The following is an 18703-nucleotide window of genomic DNA, read 5'->3' on the forward strand; positions in this document are numbered from 1 at the left end:
TTAAACATAAATAAAAACAATACGTTTGCAAATCATGTTCGACCTATATTTTATTGCGTACACTACAAAGACAAGATATTTCATGTTCAAACTGATAAACTTGATTGTTTTGAGCAAATAATCATGAACTTAAGAATTTTATGCCTGCAACGCGTTCCAAAAAAGCTGGGACAGGTGGAAAAAAAAGACTGGGAAAGTTGAAGAATGCTCATCAAACACCTGTTTGGAACATCCCACAGGTGAACAGGCTCATTGGGAACAGGTGGGTGCTACGATTGGGTAGAAAAGGAGCTTCCCTGAATTGCTCAGTCATTCGCAAGCCAAGATGGGGCGAGCTACAAGGACTGTCAGAAGTTCTACTTCAAAGATTTCAACATCAATGTCAAGAGCTGGCAAAATGCAACTGCCGACCATTCAGCCTGGCGAGCCCTTTTTCTTCCAAAGTGCAAACCTCGGCATGCTCTCCCAGTTGACATTCTGGTATTGCCACTCTATGACCTCGTTGTTTCCTCGTTTCCAAACCTTTCCAACTAGAGGGGACCTTCTGAAGTTGGACAGACAATGCTCAAGTTGGGAAAAACCTCCAACGTCGAAGCACCATCAGAACTCAGCTTTGCTCCGGTAGCCGAGGATGACTTCAGCTGTATATCTTTTTTCTTGTATAGCAGCTCCCTGCCTTCTCCCACCCAGTGTCTTGCCCTCCCATCAGTTTTATTTTAGTTGTAACTACAGTTCTTTCTTTTTGTAATCCTATTGTTTTTCCATTTACTTGTCCTTTTGTTGAGTTTTCTACAAGTCCAGCTTATTTATTCATTCTGGTCAAGTTTGTTTTTCCAGAGTATATTTTTACGGTACCCAAACGAGGTCAGTACCCACAGGTGGTTCACAGCAGATCTTATTTTGGCAGTCAAGTAAATCTGTGTTTTCTGCAGTTCACATATGAGCTACAAGAGGGGGCTTGTTGATTTTTATTTGCCTCTTAGACACAACAAAATAAGAAAATTCACACATTTCTTGTCATGTATCGATTCAATATGTTGGAATAATAAATTTTTAATTGACCCTCTCTCTGCCAATAAAAAGGTACATATCAATAAATTAGAACATCATAGAAAAGTTCATTTATTTAAAAAAAACAAAACAAAACATCACATCAAACAAACACTTAATATGTACTGCCCGAGGAAATAGTTTAAATGCAAGTACAGAAATAAGAAGCATGGAATTCAAATATGATGTGTGAAAGGAAATGAGGTCTTCCACTTCCTGTTTGTTGATACTTCAGCTTCTTTCGTCACATTTTGGGAGAGCCGGGCGCGCTCAAGAAAAGGGTTGGCGTTCGTGGATCTGTCGACTCTTTGTATCTTGGTGACGGTCACTCTGGTAACCATGAGTGTCTCTTGCTCTTGCCAATGTTCTGTCAGCTTCAACTAACAAGCGGAGAGGACATTATTTTACATGCAATAGTCAACTTCGGAAAGAACCACTTACTTTAACTATAATTACCACTGCTATTTCTTCTGCGAGATCTCAGGGTCATCTGGTTGTAAATCATCCGACTTCTTATAGTAATATTGATGGTCAGGGGGGCCAAACCTCTAAATTCAAAGAGGCATTTAATTAGACTTCTCACCCAACTGAACTGGTGGCCCAAACACAATGTACCTTGTCAGGCCACATGAAGCTAATGAAAAGAATGACGGGTAGTCCAACGGCGAAAACATAGACCCCCCAAAGCCAGGGACGCTGATGTGTGGCCAAAAGGAGACTTTCTATAATGCTGAGCTGCGGTCAAAATAAATCCACATTAACAAACTTGCAGCACACAAAAAGCATCTCAAATAGTGAGTTAGTTATCATTATTAACACTGTGTCAGTGTTACGAAACAAATCCTCCACTTTAAAATATGGACACCATATTGGACGAGTTATTATTAACAATGATATTATTATCCTTATTATTAGCACTATGAAAGTGATAACAACACTGTGTGTGTAAGTACTAGGAATTCCAATGAACAAAATAACATTTATCATTCCTGGGAGGAACAACTTACACAGCTGGTAAGTTGCCAGGAAACATTGGCAATGCAGCAAACGTGGCCGCAAGGTCATTTATGCATCATACAACACACAGTCATGGTTTCATTAAGGAGAAACGCCCGCGAGGATTCCGTCCAACAGCAGCGATATAGAAAATATGACCCCGCCCCAAAAAAACTGCCACTTTATAGTATAGTACACAACTCATTCACTTCAAGACTACGCGATACTTTGAAGCAGATTTTACCTGTTCTGCTGCAGACACTGATGCCACACTGGCTGCTATCAACACAATGCAAAGCTCCATCTGTGAAACACATACAAACCAGCCCCAAAACTTGACCACTTGTGCAATACTGTAGAATGAGATCCGCATCGAATATTCAGCATTTAACAATGATAATCATGTTGGGTTGGTTGTAATATACGGTATCTTGCTCTCGTGTACAATTATGCCACTGAAAACTGCAACCACAATAATAGTAATCATATTGTTGATTTGGATGGCTTAAATTCTCACTTAGTGACAATGGATGGATGGATTAATGGACAACAATAATAGGTGATTATATTTTAGCATTAAATATAGACTTTCTGTCAAAAAGTTTCTGCTACAGAAACATAAAAATATGGTTTGGGTCATTTCCAGTGCTGTTGATTAGGGCTGCTGTGGCATAAATCTTGTTTAATAAATGAAACAATGTAATGTATAAAATTGTGTCTATATATAAGCACACACAAAGTGTTAGCATGAAAAGAGAAGCAGTTCAAGAGTGTACAGTCCAAGCACACAACGTGAAAAAAAATCTGGAAGACAAAGAGTGAATAAAGGATCATTGGTTTTTCCGTTTTACTTGTGATTCTGTCTCAATTCCATCCATCCTTAAACTAGCACAAAGGAGGTCGAAGGATATTTTTTAAAAACAACAGCAAGAAGACACTTACACGATCGAGGAAAATGGATGAAATGAGCAAAAAGTGGCCCTGGATTGAAGAAAGTAAAACCAAAGTCAGAATTAGCAATAGTCTTTTACCTTTTTTTTCTCCCAACACCGCCTTCTCATTCTTTCACAGGACATGTTAGAGTCACCGCATGGAGTCTTCCAGAAGTGAACGTTGGACTTTGGTTAATAGTCACTGGCTGATATGGTTACTGAGTATGCAGTGACCATTTCCTGAATCCCTGAAAGAAAATTCACTTGGCTTTCGGGCCTTAACATTGACACTTGCAGCGATGGGTGGGCCATTATTATTATTAGATTTCAAAATAATAGTTCAACTTAACATAACGCTTTAATTCATATTAAGCATTCTCTGAGTCCGTATTAGAACTTAATATACAGTAAATATACAGTATATATTTCTACACTGGGTACAGAAAGTATTCAAACCCCCTTAAATTTTTTACTCTTTGTTATATTTCAGCCATTTGCTAAAATCAATTAATTTCTTTCCCTCATTAATGTAAACACAGCATCCCATATTGACAGAAAAGAAACAGAATTGTTGACATTTTTGCAGATTTATTAAAAAAGAAAAACTGAAATATAACACAGCCATAAGTAGTCAGACCCTTTGCTCAGCATTTAGTAGAAGCACCCTTGTGAGCTAATACAGCCATGAGTCTTTTTGGGAATGATGCAAGAAGTTTTACACACCTGGACTTGGGGATCCTCTGCCATTCCTCCTTGCAGATCCTGGGCCATTCAAGAACAGTCACAGAGTTGTTCTGAACCCACACCTTCGTTATTTTAGCTGTGTGCTTAGGGTCAATGTCTTGTTGGAAGGTGAACTTCCGGCCCAGTCTGAGGTCCTGAGCACTCTGGAGAAGGTTTTCGTCCAGGATATCCCTGTACTTGGCCTGTCCCTGCAGCTGAAAAACACCCCCACAGCATGATACTGCCACCACCAAGCTTCACTGTTGGGACTGTATTGGACAGGTGATGAGCAGTGTCTGGTTTTCTCCACACATACCGCTTAGAATTCAGGCCAAAAAGTTCTATCTTGGTCACCATCTTGGAGTCCTTCAGGTGTTTTTTTTTTTTAGCAAACTCCATGCGGGCTTTCACGTGTCTTGCACTGAGGAGAGGCTTCCGTCGGGCCACTCTGCCATAAAGCCCCGACTGGTGGAGGGCTGCAGTGATGGTTGACTTTCTGGAGCTTTCTCCCATCTCCCGACTGCATCACTGGAGCTCAGCCACAGTGACCTTTGGGTTCTTCTTGACCTCTCTCACCAAGCCTCTTCTCCCCCGATTGCTCAGTTTAGCCAGAGGGCCAACTCTGGGAAGGGTTCTGGTCGTCCTAAACGTCTTCCGTTTAAGGATTATGGAGGCCACTGTGCTCTTAGGAACCAGAAGTGAAGCAGACATTTTTTTAGTAACCTTGGCCAGATCTGTGCCTTGCCACAATTCTGTCTCTGAGCTCTTCAGGCAGTTCGTTTGACCTCATGATTCTCATTTGCTCTGACATTCATTGTGAGCTGTAAGGTCTTATATAGACAGGGGTGTGGCTTTCCTAATCAAGTCCAATCAGTATAATCAAACACAGCTGGACTCCAATGAAGGTGGAGAACCATCTCAAGGACGATCAGAAGAAATGGACAGCACCCGAATTAAATATATGAGTGTCACAGCAAAGGGTCTGAACACTTATGGCTGTGTGATATTTCAGTTTTTCTTTTTTAATAAATCTGCAAAAAATTCTACAATTCCGGTTTTTCTGTCTATAAGGGGTACTGTGTGTACATTGAGGAAAAAAATGAACTTAAATGATTTTAGCAAATGGCTGCAATATAACAAAGAGTGAAAAGTTTCAGGGGGTCTGAATACTTTGCTTACCAACTAAGTACAATGTGTGTGTGTGTGTGTGTGTGTGCGGATTCAAACTTTTTGAATTCCTGTTTTATGAGCTGGAAGCCCAAATTATGTTAAATAAATAAATAAATACTTAAAATTGTTTAAATTGCGGGCCGTGAATCTATAATCTATGAAAGTTTAACTTTTTGAATGGAATTATAAAAATAAATAAACCTTTGCATGATATAAAAATTTTTTTGGAAAGGGTCTGTATATGTAATTATATAGTTTGTATTGGTCACGATTATATAGCTGCTTGGATGAATATATGAACACTATTACATGCTACATCAGCTTCTGTGAAGATGTGTGTACCAACAAAGACAAACGTGTGTGTGTGTATATATATACACATATATATATACACACACACACACTGCCCATCCACTTCAGCAAACCGCTCACCCACACGACGCCACACGCGCTGTCTGCCATCTGCGAATGGTCGTTTGTTTATATGTGCCCTGTGATAGGCTGGCAACCAGTTCAGGGTGTACCCCGCCTCCTGCCCGCAGTAAACTGGTATAGGCTCCAGCATACCCGTGACCCTAGTGGGGATAACCATTGTGTGGATAGATGGATGGAAATGTACCTACTTATTTCATGATCTCTTTAATTGCCTTTATATTTCTTCACTGTTGACTTAAACAATCCTCCATACAAAAAGAAAGACTTGGAAACATTTCCGTCGTAGGATTAGTTAAAGGACCTCTCTAATGCTGTGGCCATTGGTACTTCATCCATAGTTTTGGATCGAGGATGTCTGCAGAGAACCTTCCCACAAAATAGTCTCAGTAGTAATTTTAGGCTTTTTTTTCTGACGACATTTGATTTTCAGCCGGATTTTGCCCGCCCACATTTTAGTCGAAAATCAGCGTGAGCCTGCTGATGTCAGCGACGGCGTATTTGCCGCCTTTATTGAAAGTCCGGATGTTTTTTTTTTTTTTTTTAGACAGTAAAAAGTGCAAATAATGAGGTTAGATACATTTGAGTTGGCTTGTTTCGTTAAAATAGTTCACTGTAATGCTTCATTGCATAAGGAAGGCAGCCACGTGATGTAAGTGCTGCAGATTCCTTTCCGCCTATATAAACGGATTTAGTCAGCTATTAGTTAACTTTGAGAAAGAGTTTAGTGAGATGACGTAACCCTTTTCATTTGCTTTTGTTTTGTTTTCGTAAGGTCGCTTGCCTCGTGTGACCGCAGACTTCGACAGGGCACGGCTGTCAACATGGCGAACCCCAGGCAGCATGGCGCCATGTTTGTACCATTTTAATCAAATAGAGCTGTGAAGGGAAAAAAAAAATCGGCTAAATCGGCTATGTTGACCACAAACATTGATCAACGCAAAAGTTTGTGCCTCAAGGCAATGAAAAATATTCATAAAAGCATATTTGTGCCACCTAGAACAAATTTGCACTGCCTGGAACTATTTAGCCATGTTTACCGCACGGACATTTGTAGCAGACGGACGCACTGTTGGACCAGTGAAAAACGCTGCCAAAAACGACAAAGGTGCATCTGTAAGTGATTTTTAAGACACTATTAGATATGAAATGTACATACAGTAGAAGACGATGTATGAGGGAGCTGAACAGTAGTTACCGTTTTTTTTTTCTCAAATTTTTTCAACCTAAAATGGTAATTGCTAGCTCGTTAATCCTGAATGCTAACTGCAAGCAAAGGAAGTTTTTTTTTTTTTTTCTCAAATTCTGTGCAGAGTTGATGAATGCATTTTTTTTTTGGGGGGGGGGGGGGCAATACTCAAGTACTCAACGGAATCTCTATAGGATAATAGATTCTAAAAAAGTTTTGATAGTGACAATAGATGAACATAATTTCAGGGTGCTGTTGTCTTAATGTGCCACGAACGGTGCATGATAGCAATATAAGGTATAATATCAACTTGAAGCGGTGGTTGGAAACTCATTTACCGAAAGGTTTTGGATGTGCTGGGATTCCGCCCGACATACAAAATATGACTAAATACACTCACTTAGTATAGTATAGTACAATCCATGGCGGCGTATCAATTATGATGATTTAAAAGCGGCGTTCCCACGACTATTGGTTATTTACCAATTGTTCCAACATTGATTGATATTATTGGAAAGGACTGCCAGTTTCATTTTCTTGAGCAACAAATACATCAACTTGTTAGGCCATCGAGACGTTGTAGGTCCTTTTAGAGCCGAATATTTATTTGGCTCCGCATTCCGTTGCCACCAGAGGTGCTGTCGTTGCAGTCTGTATCTGACAGGAAACCGCTGCCTGCGGTTACCATGGCGATGCTGTGCTCGAGGGTTGTCATTCGCTGCTTCGTTCGGAGCTGAGCAGAGTGGAACTCACTCTGCAGACGTGCCAAACTTGTCTGAAAATGATACCATATATCGATGACGGACACCAAAATTCTTCATAAAATACAATGGTACCCTGACTTACGAGTTTAACTCATTCCGTGACCATGTTCCTAACTCAAATCGTTTCCGACTGAAATGAATGGTAATGCCACGAATCCGATCAAGCCCCCGCAAATTTTTGGAACCTGTTTCGAAAATAGCACTTCATCTACAGTGTTGTACTATATAAAAACATGTTTATAACATAAATACAGTGTCGTAAAAAAGTATTGGCCCCCTTCTCAAATTCTTTATTTTTGCATAGTTTCCTCACTTTAATGTAAGATCATCAAACAAATGTAAATATAACCCAGGTGAACTTAAAATGCTATTTTCAAATGGTGATTTCATTTATTAAGAAAAAAAAAAGTAACCTGGGCCTGTGTTAAAAAATAATGATACCCCTTTTTTAAATCATGAATTATTTGTGGCTAATCACAATTTTTGGTGAATTTTCACTGATCACACCCAAGCCCGATTACCATCAGACCTTTTCAATCAAGAAATGACTTAAACAGAATCTGTCCCGACAAAAGCAAGTCGGACAAAAGATCTAAAAATGCTACAACAAAAGGACACGATCCAAAGAAATTCCAGAACAGTCGAGAAATAAAGTAATTGACATCTATCAGTCTGGAAGGGGTTGCAAAAGCCATTTCTCAAGCTTTAGGATTTCGGTGAACCGTATCCTCACATGGAGAAAACATGGAACAGTGGTGAACCTTCCCAGGAGTAGCCAGTCTACAAAGAAAGAGAACAGCAATGACTCATCCAGGAGGCCACAAACGAACTCAGGACAACTTTTATAAAGGACTGCAGGCCTCCCTTGCCTCAGTTAATGTTAGTGTGCATGACATACGGTAATAATAAGGAAGAGACTGGGCAAAAATTGCAAAACCACTGCTGACCAAAAAGAACATAAAACCTTGTCTTTAAAAAACAAAACATCTGAAAGAATATTATGTGGACTGATGAGATGAAAATTAAACTTTTTTTAAGGTGTGTGTCTCGTTACATCCGGCGTAAATGTAGCACAGGATTTCAGAAAAAGAACATCATACCAACAGCCAAACATGGTGATGGTAGTGTGATAGTCTGGGGCTGCTTTTCTCCTTCAGGACCTGGACAACTTCACAGCTGTGATTGATTGAACCATGACTTCTGCTCTTTAACAGAAAATCCTGAAGGAGAATGTTCAGCCATCAGTTTGTGACCTCAAGCTAAAGCGCACTTGGGTTCTGCAGCAGGATAACGATGCAAAACACACCAGCAAGTCAACTTTTGAATGGCTTAAAAAACAAAATGAAGGTTTTGGAGTTGCCTAGTCAAAGTCCAGACGTGAATCCTATTGAAATCCAGTGCCATGACCTTAAAAAGGCTGTTCATGCTTAAAAAACCTCCACTTTTGCTCAGTTCAAATAATTCTGCAAGGAAGAGTGGGCCAAAATATCTCCACAGAGATGTGAAAGACTCATTGCCAGTTACAGAAAACACTTGATTTCAGTTGGTGCTGCTGAGGATGGCCCAACCAGTTATTAGGTTTAGGGGGCCATTACTTTTTTTTTTTTTATACATGGCCAGGTAACGTTGAATAGTTGTTGTTTTTTTTTTTCTTAATTAATGATATCACCATTTAAAAACAGCATGTTAAGTTCACTTGGGTTATATTTGTCTGATAATTACATTTCTTTGATGATCTTAAACGTGAAAAGTGGGCAAACTATGCAAAAATATAAGTGAAGAATTCAAGTTTTCACATCTTTTTACACTTCACTTTCTGAACTTAAGCTTCACTATTATTTCTGCATTCTCACCATGCACGCTCATATTTTTTATGCTTTAATTCAGTGGACCTCATCTGCTTCCTTGCCGGACTCACTTTTTTTGGACCCATTGTTAAAAAAAAAAAGTAATTTGGCAAAAACGTCTGCACAAAAAAAAAAACAAATGCTGGCTCAAAACCCAACAAATACCTGTAGCAGCTCTGGCCTGCCCATAGGGTGAGGTTAGCAAACGCTAAGGTCGCTGCGGCCTCAAAGAGGCTCCAAAAATCAGGTGAATTTTTTTTTAATTTTTATTATTATTTTTTTTTTTAAAACAATAAGTCAAGGTACCAGGGTAAAAGTGAATTTGGCTGGATCTGCGGTAACTGACCTGTAGTCGATCCACACCGGTTTCTAACCTCTCCACCTTCTCCTCCAGCTGCTCCCCGGCAGACACACTGACTTCTTCCAGGAGGCCCTCCTTCCGCAGGATATCCCGACCCCTCTGTTCCAGTTGGGCCCTGGCGTGAGGGAACTCATGCAGCGCATCCATCAGGTCTTGTTTGGAAAGGCAGAAAAGGTCCGAGTATCCCAGACTGCGGATGTTAGCTGTACGTCGGTTCCCCATCTTGCTGCCGCTGATATTCAGGATGCTGATTTCTCCGAAGCAGCTGCCTGCTGTGAGGACAGCTAACTGGGCGGCTCCATCCTCCCCCACCACGGCAAGGCGGCCATCTTTAATGATATACATCTCCTTACCCACATCTCCCTTGGAAAAAGGAGATGAACAATGAAATGTTAATAATAATCCTTATATGTGGTGTAAACAGTCGTGTAATTTCCACCGTGTTTGTGTGTTCTTGTTCCGGCTGGTCCATAGTTTGTCATCCAAACACCTTAGTGGGCATGACTGGCATGTAGCACACCAATTTTTCATCGGCCACTTGGGCAGGTGGTATACGGTTTGAGCCCTATGAATGCTGTATAACGAGTGAAAAGCTATGAGACCGGTTTCTAATTAATGAATTCACTCATATATCTACCTGACAATTAAGACAGAGGTGGAAGGTTATCTAAAATTAAGGGTTTTGTTTTTGTGACTAGCCTAAATTGTTGGGTTGGACCCAGAGTTGGTAATGTCGTGGACCGGCGCACCCCGTTGCATCTAAAAGAAGGAGGCCCGCGCCGCTGTGGGCGAGATCGCAACCGACTTTGAACCTGTCCAATCAACGCGGCTCCTCTTAGTCCCTTTAAACGCCGCACTGACAGTCTTTGACATTGTCCATCCATTCGTCCAGTTTCTGTATCGCTTCTCCTCACGAGGGTCACAGGCGTGCTGGAGCCTATCCCAGCTACCTTCGGGCGAGAGGGAGTGTACACCCTGAACTGGTCGCCAGCCAATCGCAGGGCACATGTAAACAAACGACCATTCACACTCACATTCACATTCACGCCTCCTGTGGGAGGAAACCGGAATACCCGGAGAAATTTGAAACTGACCTTTCTACAGATGTAGTCCCCGGGACTGAAAACCTGTGGCTGAAGTTTGAGCACCAACTCTACCAAGAGGCCTGCCTCACAGTCCTGGAAAATACGCACCTACATATGCACATGTATGAGCACAAATATTTCCATGTCATAAAACGAAATGGACAACAACAGTGCACGCTACGTTGAGATCTTTACCTTCTTCAGTGTGTCCAGGTGAACGTTGATTGCAATCTCTGCTCTTAGTTTACTGGGTAAGCTCCTGAGCACTTCCTGTTCATCAATAGTCTTCTTATTGGTCCAGAGGTAGTCAAACCACCGAATGACACGCTGTTCCAGCACCTTGTTGACATGCCTGAAGTGCATGTAATGTTTCAGAGAGTCTACACGAGCCTGAAAGCCTGCTCTTGTAGAATTCATATTCGAAATCATGGCTCCAACATTCCCCACAATGGAGGCAAAAATTAGAACGCCTACCTGGAACAGAAAAAAAAAAATAGCTCAATTAGCTAATTTGATGGACTCGAACCACAAACTTTAATCAAAGATGGGACATAAATTACTGTCATACAAATACGGAAAGTTACTTAACGAATCATAACTCACCAGAAAATCAAATATGAGGAAGAGATACTCCTCATCTCTCACAGGAGGTGGAGTCTCGCCGATGGTCGTCAGCGTCAAAGTGGACCAGTACAGGCAGTATATGTAACTTCTGGTCAGGGAGGCAAACTCTGGATCAGAGGAATTGGGATAAACCCAGGAGTCTGAGCCCAGTCCTAGGACTTTGGAGAAACTGTAATATCCGCAGGCATTCCAGTGGATGATCACCAGGATGTATACGATGAGTTTACAGATGCGGAAGGTATTCGGGTAACCTGTTCTTGTTTCTGTACGTTCAAAGAACTCAAACAGCCGTGGCAGGCGCAGCAAACGATTAAATCGAAGAAGGGGAGCGTGACTGAGTCCATAAGTCAAATATAACAGATCAGTTGGAAGGATGGAGCAGATGTCCAGTTTACTCTGGAAGGTCCGGATATAGGTTTCCCTCAAACGCTGGCCATCTTTCACCATCAGTCCTTGCTCCAAGAAACCTTTGGAAATATACAAAAATGGATTCCTATATATCAAGAAAGTCACCAAACATATTCAGAAAACGATGAAGATGATGATAATGACAGCTGTTGATCCATTTTCCCGTAGGAATGAATGTTTGCACAAGCACGATTCACTCGCAGTCTCGACCTGGAGAAGTCAACCTCTCCTGCTGTCATGCTTTCAAATGTTGAGTACCTGTATGAAGACGAACAGCTATGTCGAGAATGTAGACTCCATCACAGATGTAGTCCATGACCAGCCACACCAAAACATTCCTCATCTGCAGCTCGTCAAAACAGGCCCTACAAAAACAGATACAAGAGCAAATTTTGCACAGGCAACAGTAAATACCATACTCAATCAAATGCAGATATATGCTAGGTGTAATTGAGTCCTGTCATAAAGAAGAACTCGCAAGACTTGATATCAACAAACTAAAACGGTTTCCAACCTGACGACTAATAGGGTCCAGTTATAAAAAACAGCAGGACCAATCACCATCAGCCAGTGGTAATACACATCATCCGATGGCGATAAGATGACATTGTTACAGTTCCTCCTGAAATAGAGAACAATAAAGAGGGAAACAACTTAAGGGGTTTATTCTACACTCAGACAACACTGTCTTTTGCCCTTTGTTTTCTTACCTTCTTTTGGTGCGTCTCATTTCACTGTCTACATCAGAGCCGTTGTGGCTGTGACTAAAACCGCTGGGTGGGGCGTGTATGTCTAAGTGGGCGGGGCCCCGGAAACGTTCCAGAAAAGAATCGGGCCGCTCCGCCTCCTCGGCCACGCTCTTCTGGGCCCATTCTCTGACACTAATCACCATATTCACTATCCTAAAATCCCCAATCGATAAGCAAAAAAACACAAATTCACCAAAATATTCATGTCAATACTTTTGAGCATCCATCACTCATACCTGGAGAGAGCACCTCGGCCACGGAAGGAATTCTGCGAGTTGACATCTCTCCGTTCAATGGCGGCCATTCTCTGCAATTCCGAGGACGTGTCATCACACATCGACTGCCCTCTGGAAATTACAAACGCGCGTCAAATCTGCGAGTCGAGTTGAGGGGTGGCGTTATTGCACTACATTTCCGCCACAAAGACTCGTTCCATTTACGGTGATGTTCACCCATCCACATTCAGACTGTAAATGAATGCTGCTTGCGCGAAGCCACCTCAGGTTAATTGACTTGGTTGTTTCATTTCACACTTGATGCGGAGTCCCAACTTTTTCCATACAAACAATTCAACACTTATTTTCCCATATACAGTATGTCCCCTGTCAGAGCAGGACTTTCATGACATACTAGACTCGCGGTTCCCAAACCTTTTAGAACGAGTACTACCTAAAAAAAAAAAAAAAAAAAAAAAACTTCGCTCTGCATGTACCACCATCATGACCGTCATTAAAATTGTAGATCGGTGTGGGGTTTAAAAAAAAACAACAAAACTGTACTTAATTCTATTAGAATGTATTGCACATAAATGTTAAAATCGTACCAAAATAAATGTTTAAAAACAAACCATTCTTTAAGATTGACTGCAAGTTAAATAAAACTGAACTATACTTAACGAATGTACTAAACTGCATTAAACAAAAAAAAAATTAAAATTAAGCCACTGTAACATTATACACAGTTTTAACATCATTATGTATGTCAATATCTGTATTTTTCCGTTGTCTATCTTCTGTGTTGGTGAGCCAAAGACAATTTTCCACCTCGGCAGACAATAGTATACTCTATTTTATTGTATTCTATTCTTTTACGTACCACTAGAGGGAGCCCACGTACCACTAGCGCAGCAGTGTCAAACTTTTTTTTTTTTATCTCGGGCCACATTGCTGGTAGGGTTTCCCTCTGAGGTCCATTATGAATGTTATGTTAATAGTATTATCGACACACAAAGAAATGATTGATAACGAGCTTTCGAATCATAAGTCAAGGATAGCGGTCTCATCAACTATTGTTCAAGTCACTGTAAATAGGGGTTTGGTAACCCAAAAAAAACCAAACAAAAACGTATTGATTACATATTACAATGTGAAATTTTGGTACAGATTTGATGGAAGTTGACGCAAATGATTTGCTTTCTCCGCCCGCATAAACTGATGTGGCGAGCCGGATGTGGCCCACGGGCTCCGAGTTTGACATGCCTGCTTTGGTTTTATCATATCCACTTGACACTCTTTTCATCTGAGAGGTGTTGCTTGAGCATTCCATTTTGTTTTTGTTTTGACAGTATTTGATTTCATATCTTTTCAAATGATTTATTTGTGTCTTTTGTGTTAAAGGGCCCATATTTGGCCTATTTAGACCTCCATAGAATGACTTTCTAACATGAAGTTAGTATACAAGTTTCATTTAATAGAAACGCCTTGGTTTTGTCATATGAGTGTCCAGAAAAGGCGCCTCTGACAGCTTCTTATGTTTGACCCAGTTTTGTATCCGCTTTGTCCATATTTGGCTAAGAGTCAAGGCAAGGTGCTGTACAATATTCATTACGATGGCATAAGAGTCCACTTAAAGAAAAAAAGCGCCACAGGGTAGACGCCTTCGGTGGTACTGCCTCAGGACCTGGCCCGGTCGGTCAGAGCAGAAACCTCAATGGCAACGACTCCAGGGGAAGTGGTCCACCTCAGATCTTGTCCCAGTTGGTCAGTGCAGAACCCAAAGAGCAGCAGCCTCAGATTTGATCAACATCACCTCGCCCTCTCTCCAAGGAGGAGATAAGGGGGTAGGAGATAAGACAAGCAGCAGTAAAACAGGCCAACATTGACTAAATGCCAAAGAGTAGAAATAAGTCTTAAGTCGGAATTTAAACATTTCTACTCATGTAGCAGCTCTAATATCTGCGGGTAACCTGTAGTAAGTAACAGGACCTCAAGTAGACTGGAAGCCATTGCAAGTTGGCCAGAATGGGGATGATATGATCAAACATTCTCATCCTCGTCAAAAGTCGTGTTGCGGCCTTTTGTGCTAACTGCAAACTTTGAATACTAGACATCGGAAGACCAGAAAGAAGCACGCTGCAATAGTCGAGGCCAGACGTAGCAAATGCGTGAACTATGAGATCTGAGTCACTAGTGGATAGGATGGGCCGTATCTTAGCGATATTGCGAAGATGAAAAAAAAACCCGCACTTTTGGAAATATTCTTGATGTGCTTTTGAAAGCAGAGAGTTGTGTCAAATATATCACCGAGATTTTTTGCCGACTCACTTTGCGTAATGGTGCTTTTGTCAAAACAAGTGTCCTTAAACAAGTGGCTATGTTTAGCAGGACCAATAACAGCTCAGTTTTCTCAGGGTTAAGGAGCAAAACGTTACAGGACATCTACTGTTTAATCTCAGCGAGACACGACTCCAGATTAGAGCAGTCGCGTGGGTTATCGCGTTAGTTTTAATGGCATGTATAGCTAATCTCATACTCGCAGATGATATCGCCAAGCAGCAGCATATAAATACAAAACTAAAGAGGGCCGAGTACCGATGCCTGTGGGACTCTACAAGTGACATTATAATACTCAGAGGTCCCATTACCATGAATTACTCTGTGCGTCCTAACCGAAAGATCAGATCTAAACCAAGAAAGTGCTGGGCCCGTAATACCGATACACGTTTCGAGGCGATCTCGTAGTATGTGGTGATCAATGGTATCAAAGGCAGCGCTGAGATTGAGTAATAATAGTATTGATGAAGTGTCGCAATCCATACCTAGTAAAAGAGGTATGGAGGATTTTAATTCATATTTCACATGTTAACTGAGGCACCATAGAGCCAAACTTCACAGAAATCAGTATTAATAATAGTGAATTATGTACTGTGTCTGAATCCTATAAATGTGTGATTCTTGATGCAGAAAAAATAACTTTTTGAAGTCAGATTTGTGCTGCAACAACTACAAAGGAACATTTTCATCTTTGTCAAAGTTCAGATAAAAACTAACGTAACGTCGAGAACGTTCATGAAAACTCACCCCGGAAGAATCCATAAGAAGCCTCTGATCAAATAAGAGCTCCTTCGACCTCACTTTGACTTTTTTGCAGTCAGATTTGTGCAGTTCTTCAGCAATGCGTCTTTATCCTCGTAACTGCTTATTCTCACTCGACAACAAAATTCCAAAATTAGCAGTAACTAGTTTCTCGAAGTTAAAATGCACAAGCGGATGCATAAGTAGCCATGTGGCCTGATCAGCTGACTGTCATATCCACACATCCCCAACACTGAGTACTGTATAGTTCATACAAATAAGAAGACCTTGAAACCAATGGGGGTGGTGGGTGGCGGATCTAATCTTTTAAAAACGCTCCCCCCTGGAAAATTGACAGGGGGACTGCTATTGATACTTTCTTTCGACTGGCCTGACAAATATTATTTTCCTCAAGCCAGCTGCATACCCAGCGATGCATCTGAACCGGATGTAACTGGAGAACGGCATCCAAATTTGCCGGCGACCGGGCATCGCACAGCTACCGGCTCACGACAAAAAAAAAAATGTGTATCCCTTGTGTCACCTACTGCACTGTCTCCCGACCTTTATTGAACCGAGGCATGTTTTACATGTATAAAAACAAAAAAAAAACAAAAAAAACAAAAACAAAAAAACTTGCAGCACACCACTAAACAAAAACGTTAAAAAAAAGTAGATGCGTAGGTAAATTATGTACAGTCTGTCATCTGGTAATTAAATAAAGATAATTTTCAGACCGATTATGTGAAATTTAAGTGACAGCTCGTACCTTGAAAAACTCCAGGATCTCGCTTGGTACTCACAAACGTCATTTTTTCTTGTGAAAGATCACGTGATATATAGCCTGGCATTTTGATTGACCGTAAACATCAACAATTTTTCAAAAATTTCCAGGGGGCGCTATTGTCCCATATTTTGGCGAGTCTTTGCGAACACGAAATCCCTAAAGAGTAACCAGTACGTGTGTGAGCGTGTATGTCTTACAGTGAGTAAGGAAAGTGTTCAGACCCCATTTAAATGTTTGTTTTCAATTGCAGCCATTTGCTAAAATCATTGAAGTAAAATGTTTTTCCTTATTAATGTACACAGCACCCCATATTGACAGGAAAAAAACTGAATTGTTGAAATTTTGGCAGATTTATGAAAAAAGAAAATCGGAAATATCACACAGCCGTAAGTATTCAGACCCTTTGCTGTGACGCTCATATTTAACTCGGGTGCCGTCCATTTCTTCTGATCGTCCTTGAGATGGTTCTCCACCTTCATTGGAGTCCAGCTGTGTTTGATTACACTGATTGGACTTGATTAGGAAAGCCACACCCCTGTCTATGTAAGACCCTACAGCTCACACCCTTCGTAGAGCTGACCAATCGGGGGGAGAAGAGCCTTGGTGAGAGAGGTCAAGAAGAACCCAAAGATCACTGAGGCTGAGCTCCAGAGATGCAGTCGGGAGATGGGAGAAGGTTCTGGAAAGTCAACCATCACTGCAGCCCTCCACCATTTGGGGCTTTATGGCACAGTGGACCGATGTAATAACAACGTAACATAACAATATAACGAAGAGTGAAACATTTAAGAGCGTCTGAATTCTTTCCGTACCCAATGTAGGTCATTACGAGTTCTTTTTTTTAACCTATATGTGTGTGGTTGTCTGTGTCCTTATGGACAAGTGGTGGTGGTAGGCGATTTGAATTAATGTAAAGCACTTTGCATTGCATATTATGCACACAAAGTGCTATAGAAATCAAGTTTGATTGACAGATTGATTAAAAAAAATACAATATATTGGGCCTAAATATAATTGCAACAAACATCCATCCATCCATTTTCTGTACCGCTTCTCCTCACGCGGGTCGCGGGCGTGCCGGAGCCTATCCCGGCTCTCTTTGGGCGAGAGGCGGGGTACGAGATGCAAAAATGTTCCAGGAATAAAAGCATGGCACATACCAAATGGAATCAGGAGTGCATGTTTACCTGCTAAGTGTGCTGTCAGCATAGTCACTCTCCTCCTCTGCCCACGTTTTTACAGATAACCCGTGTGACTCGTGCACTGGACGTGGCATACTGCATACAAAGGCGCACAGTTACATTTTGCAGGCTTTATTGCCGTGCGAAACATGACTTCATAATGTACGCAAAGGCTCACAATAAACCATAGACATACTGCAGCACACATTATAGCGAGACACATGGTCTATAGAGAGATTCAAGTAAATCAGTAAACAGCAAACACATGCAATGGCGGAACCACAATAAAGGGAAGGTCATTTGGTCGCGTCACCGCGGAAACCAAATGGCATAGCAACAAGCTGCGTAGTTGTTTCACATTAAGAGAGGGAGCTAAAAGAAGAAAGCGGCAGGTTCAACACACCTGGTAAATTTCCTTATATTGCAAAATCTTCATCCATTAGCGATGATGTGTGTGGATTCAGCAGTCCTGACCGCGAAGACCACAACGACAAGTGGAACATCTCCTGGATGATCACATGACACTCGAGCATTGACAAAAGAATTGTTTAAAATGCAAATAGCGCGTATGTGCATGTGTTGGTTTTGACTCATCTGTATTCGAGGGCCTCGTTTGAAGTGGCCCCTGAACCACAAGTGTGTCTCTGTCTCCTGATCGCCAAAAGACGTGCGACTCTGCGCACGTAGACCAAGCCTTCTGTTTTCGAACTCCTTCGCCTCAAAGCGATTTGATTTGAAAACGCGATCCGGTTTTTTCTGCATCTGCCCGAAGCAAGGAACAATGGGCTCCGGATGTGATTATTTTATACATATTGTACAGTGCTGAAGTCTGAAATATTATTTCAATTGAGCATAGATTTTAAGAGTTTTCAGCAATTACATTGGCTGGCGACCAGTTGAGGGCGTGCCCCGCCTCCTGCCCGATGATAGCTGGGATAGGCCCAGAAAATGGATGGACGGATGATTATTTGTGAAAAACAATCAAGTTTATCAGTTTGAACATGAAATATCTGGTCTTTGTGGTGTATTCAATTCAATATAGGTTGAACATGATTTGCAAGTCATTTTCATTTATGTTTTACAACAACGTCATTGCAATTGGGCTTGTGATA

At 41.3% G+C, this 18703-nt stretch overlaps 1 protein-coding gene and 1 long non-coding RNA gene across 4 annotated transcripts; both read right to left on the reverse strand.

Moving 5' to 3' along the window:
• Positions 1–956: 956 nt before the first annotated feature.
• LOC133484709 (uncharacterized) lies at positions 957–4536 on the reverse strand. Of its 3 annotated transcripts, none has more exons than XR_009790472.1 (6): positions 4018–4536; positions 3078–3916; positions 2291–2350; positions 1666–1785; positions 1507–1598; positions 957–1430 (listed from the first exon to the last, which is right to left on the reverse strand). It is a non-coding gene; the product is annotated as an uncharacterized LOC133484709 (long non-coding RNA). The 3 variants fall into 3 exon arrangements; XR_009790471.1 differs by having other exon boundaries at positions 3078–3226; positions 3702–4491; XR_009790473.1 differs by lacking the exon at positions 4018–4536 and having other exon boundaries at positions 1492–1598; positions 3078–3439.
• A 2118-nt stretch (positions 4537–6654) lies between these two features.
• LOC133484757 (cyclic nucleotide-gated cation channel-like) lies at positions 6655–18333 on the reverse strand. Its single transcript, XM_061787796.1, has 11 exons — positions 17995–18333; positions 17598–17687; positions 12567–12677; positions 12292–12483; positions 12096–12203; positions 11840–11946; positions 11153–11640; positions 10745–11023; positions 10559–10657; positions 9450–9827; positions 6655–7267 (listed from the first exon to the last, which is right to left on the reverse strand). The coding sequence occupies exons 2-11, from the start codon at positions 17684–17686 to the stop codon at positions 7082–7084; spliced, it is 2037 nt and encodes a 678-aa protein (XP_061643780.1). The 5' UTR covers position 17687; positions 17995–18333; the 3' UTR covers positions 6655–7081.
• Between the last annotated feature and the right edge of the window lie 370 nt (positions 18334–18703).

The sequence above is a fragment of the Phyllopteryx taeniolatus genome, chromosome 10 (assembly GCF_024500385.1).
Source record: "Phyllopteryx taeniolatus isolate TA_2022b chromosome 10, UOR_Ptae_1.2, whole genome shotgun sequence".
In the NCBI taxonomy this organism is placed as follows: domain Eukaryota; kingdom Metazoa; phylum Chordata; class Actinopteri; order Syngnathiformes; family Syngnathidae; genus Phyllopteryx; species Phyllopteryx taeniolatus.

Excerpts from the sequence above, each read along its gene's own strand:
- LOC133484757 (XM_061787796.1), bottom strand. The coding sequence starts at position 17,686 with ATGCCACGTCCAGTGCACGAGTCACACGGGTTATCTGTAAAAACGTGG. Across the intron at positions 11,947-12,095 it reads TGGACCCTATTAGTCGTCAG|GGCCTGTTTTGACGAGCTGC; the intron begins GTTGGAAACCGT and ends CTGTTTTTGTAG. Across the intron at positions 11,024-11,152 it reads TCCTCATATTTGATTTTCTG|GTAGGCGTTCTAATTTTTGC; the intron begins GTGAGTTATGAT and ends TTTCTGTTCCAG.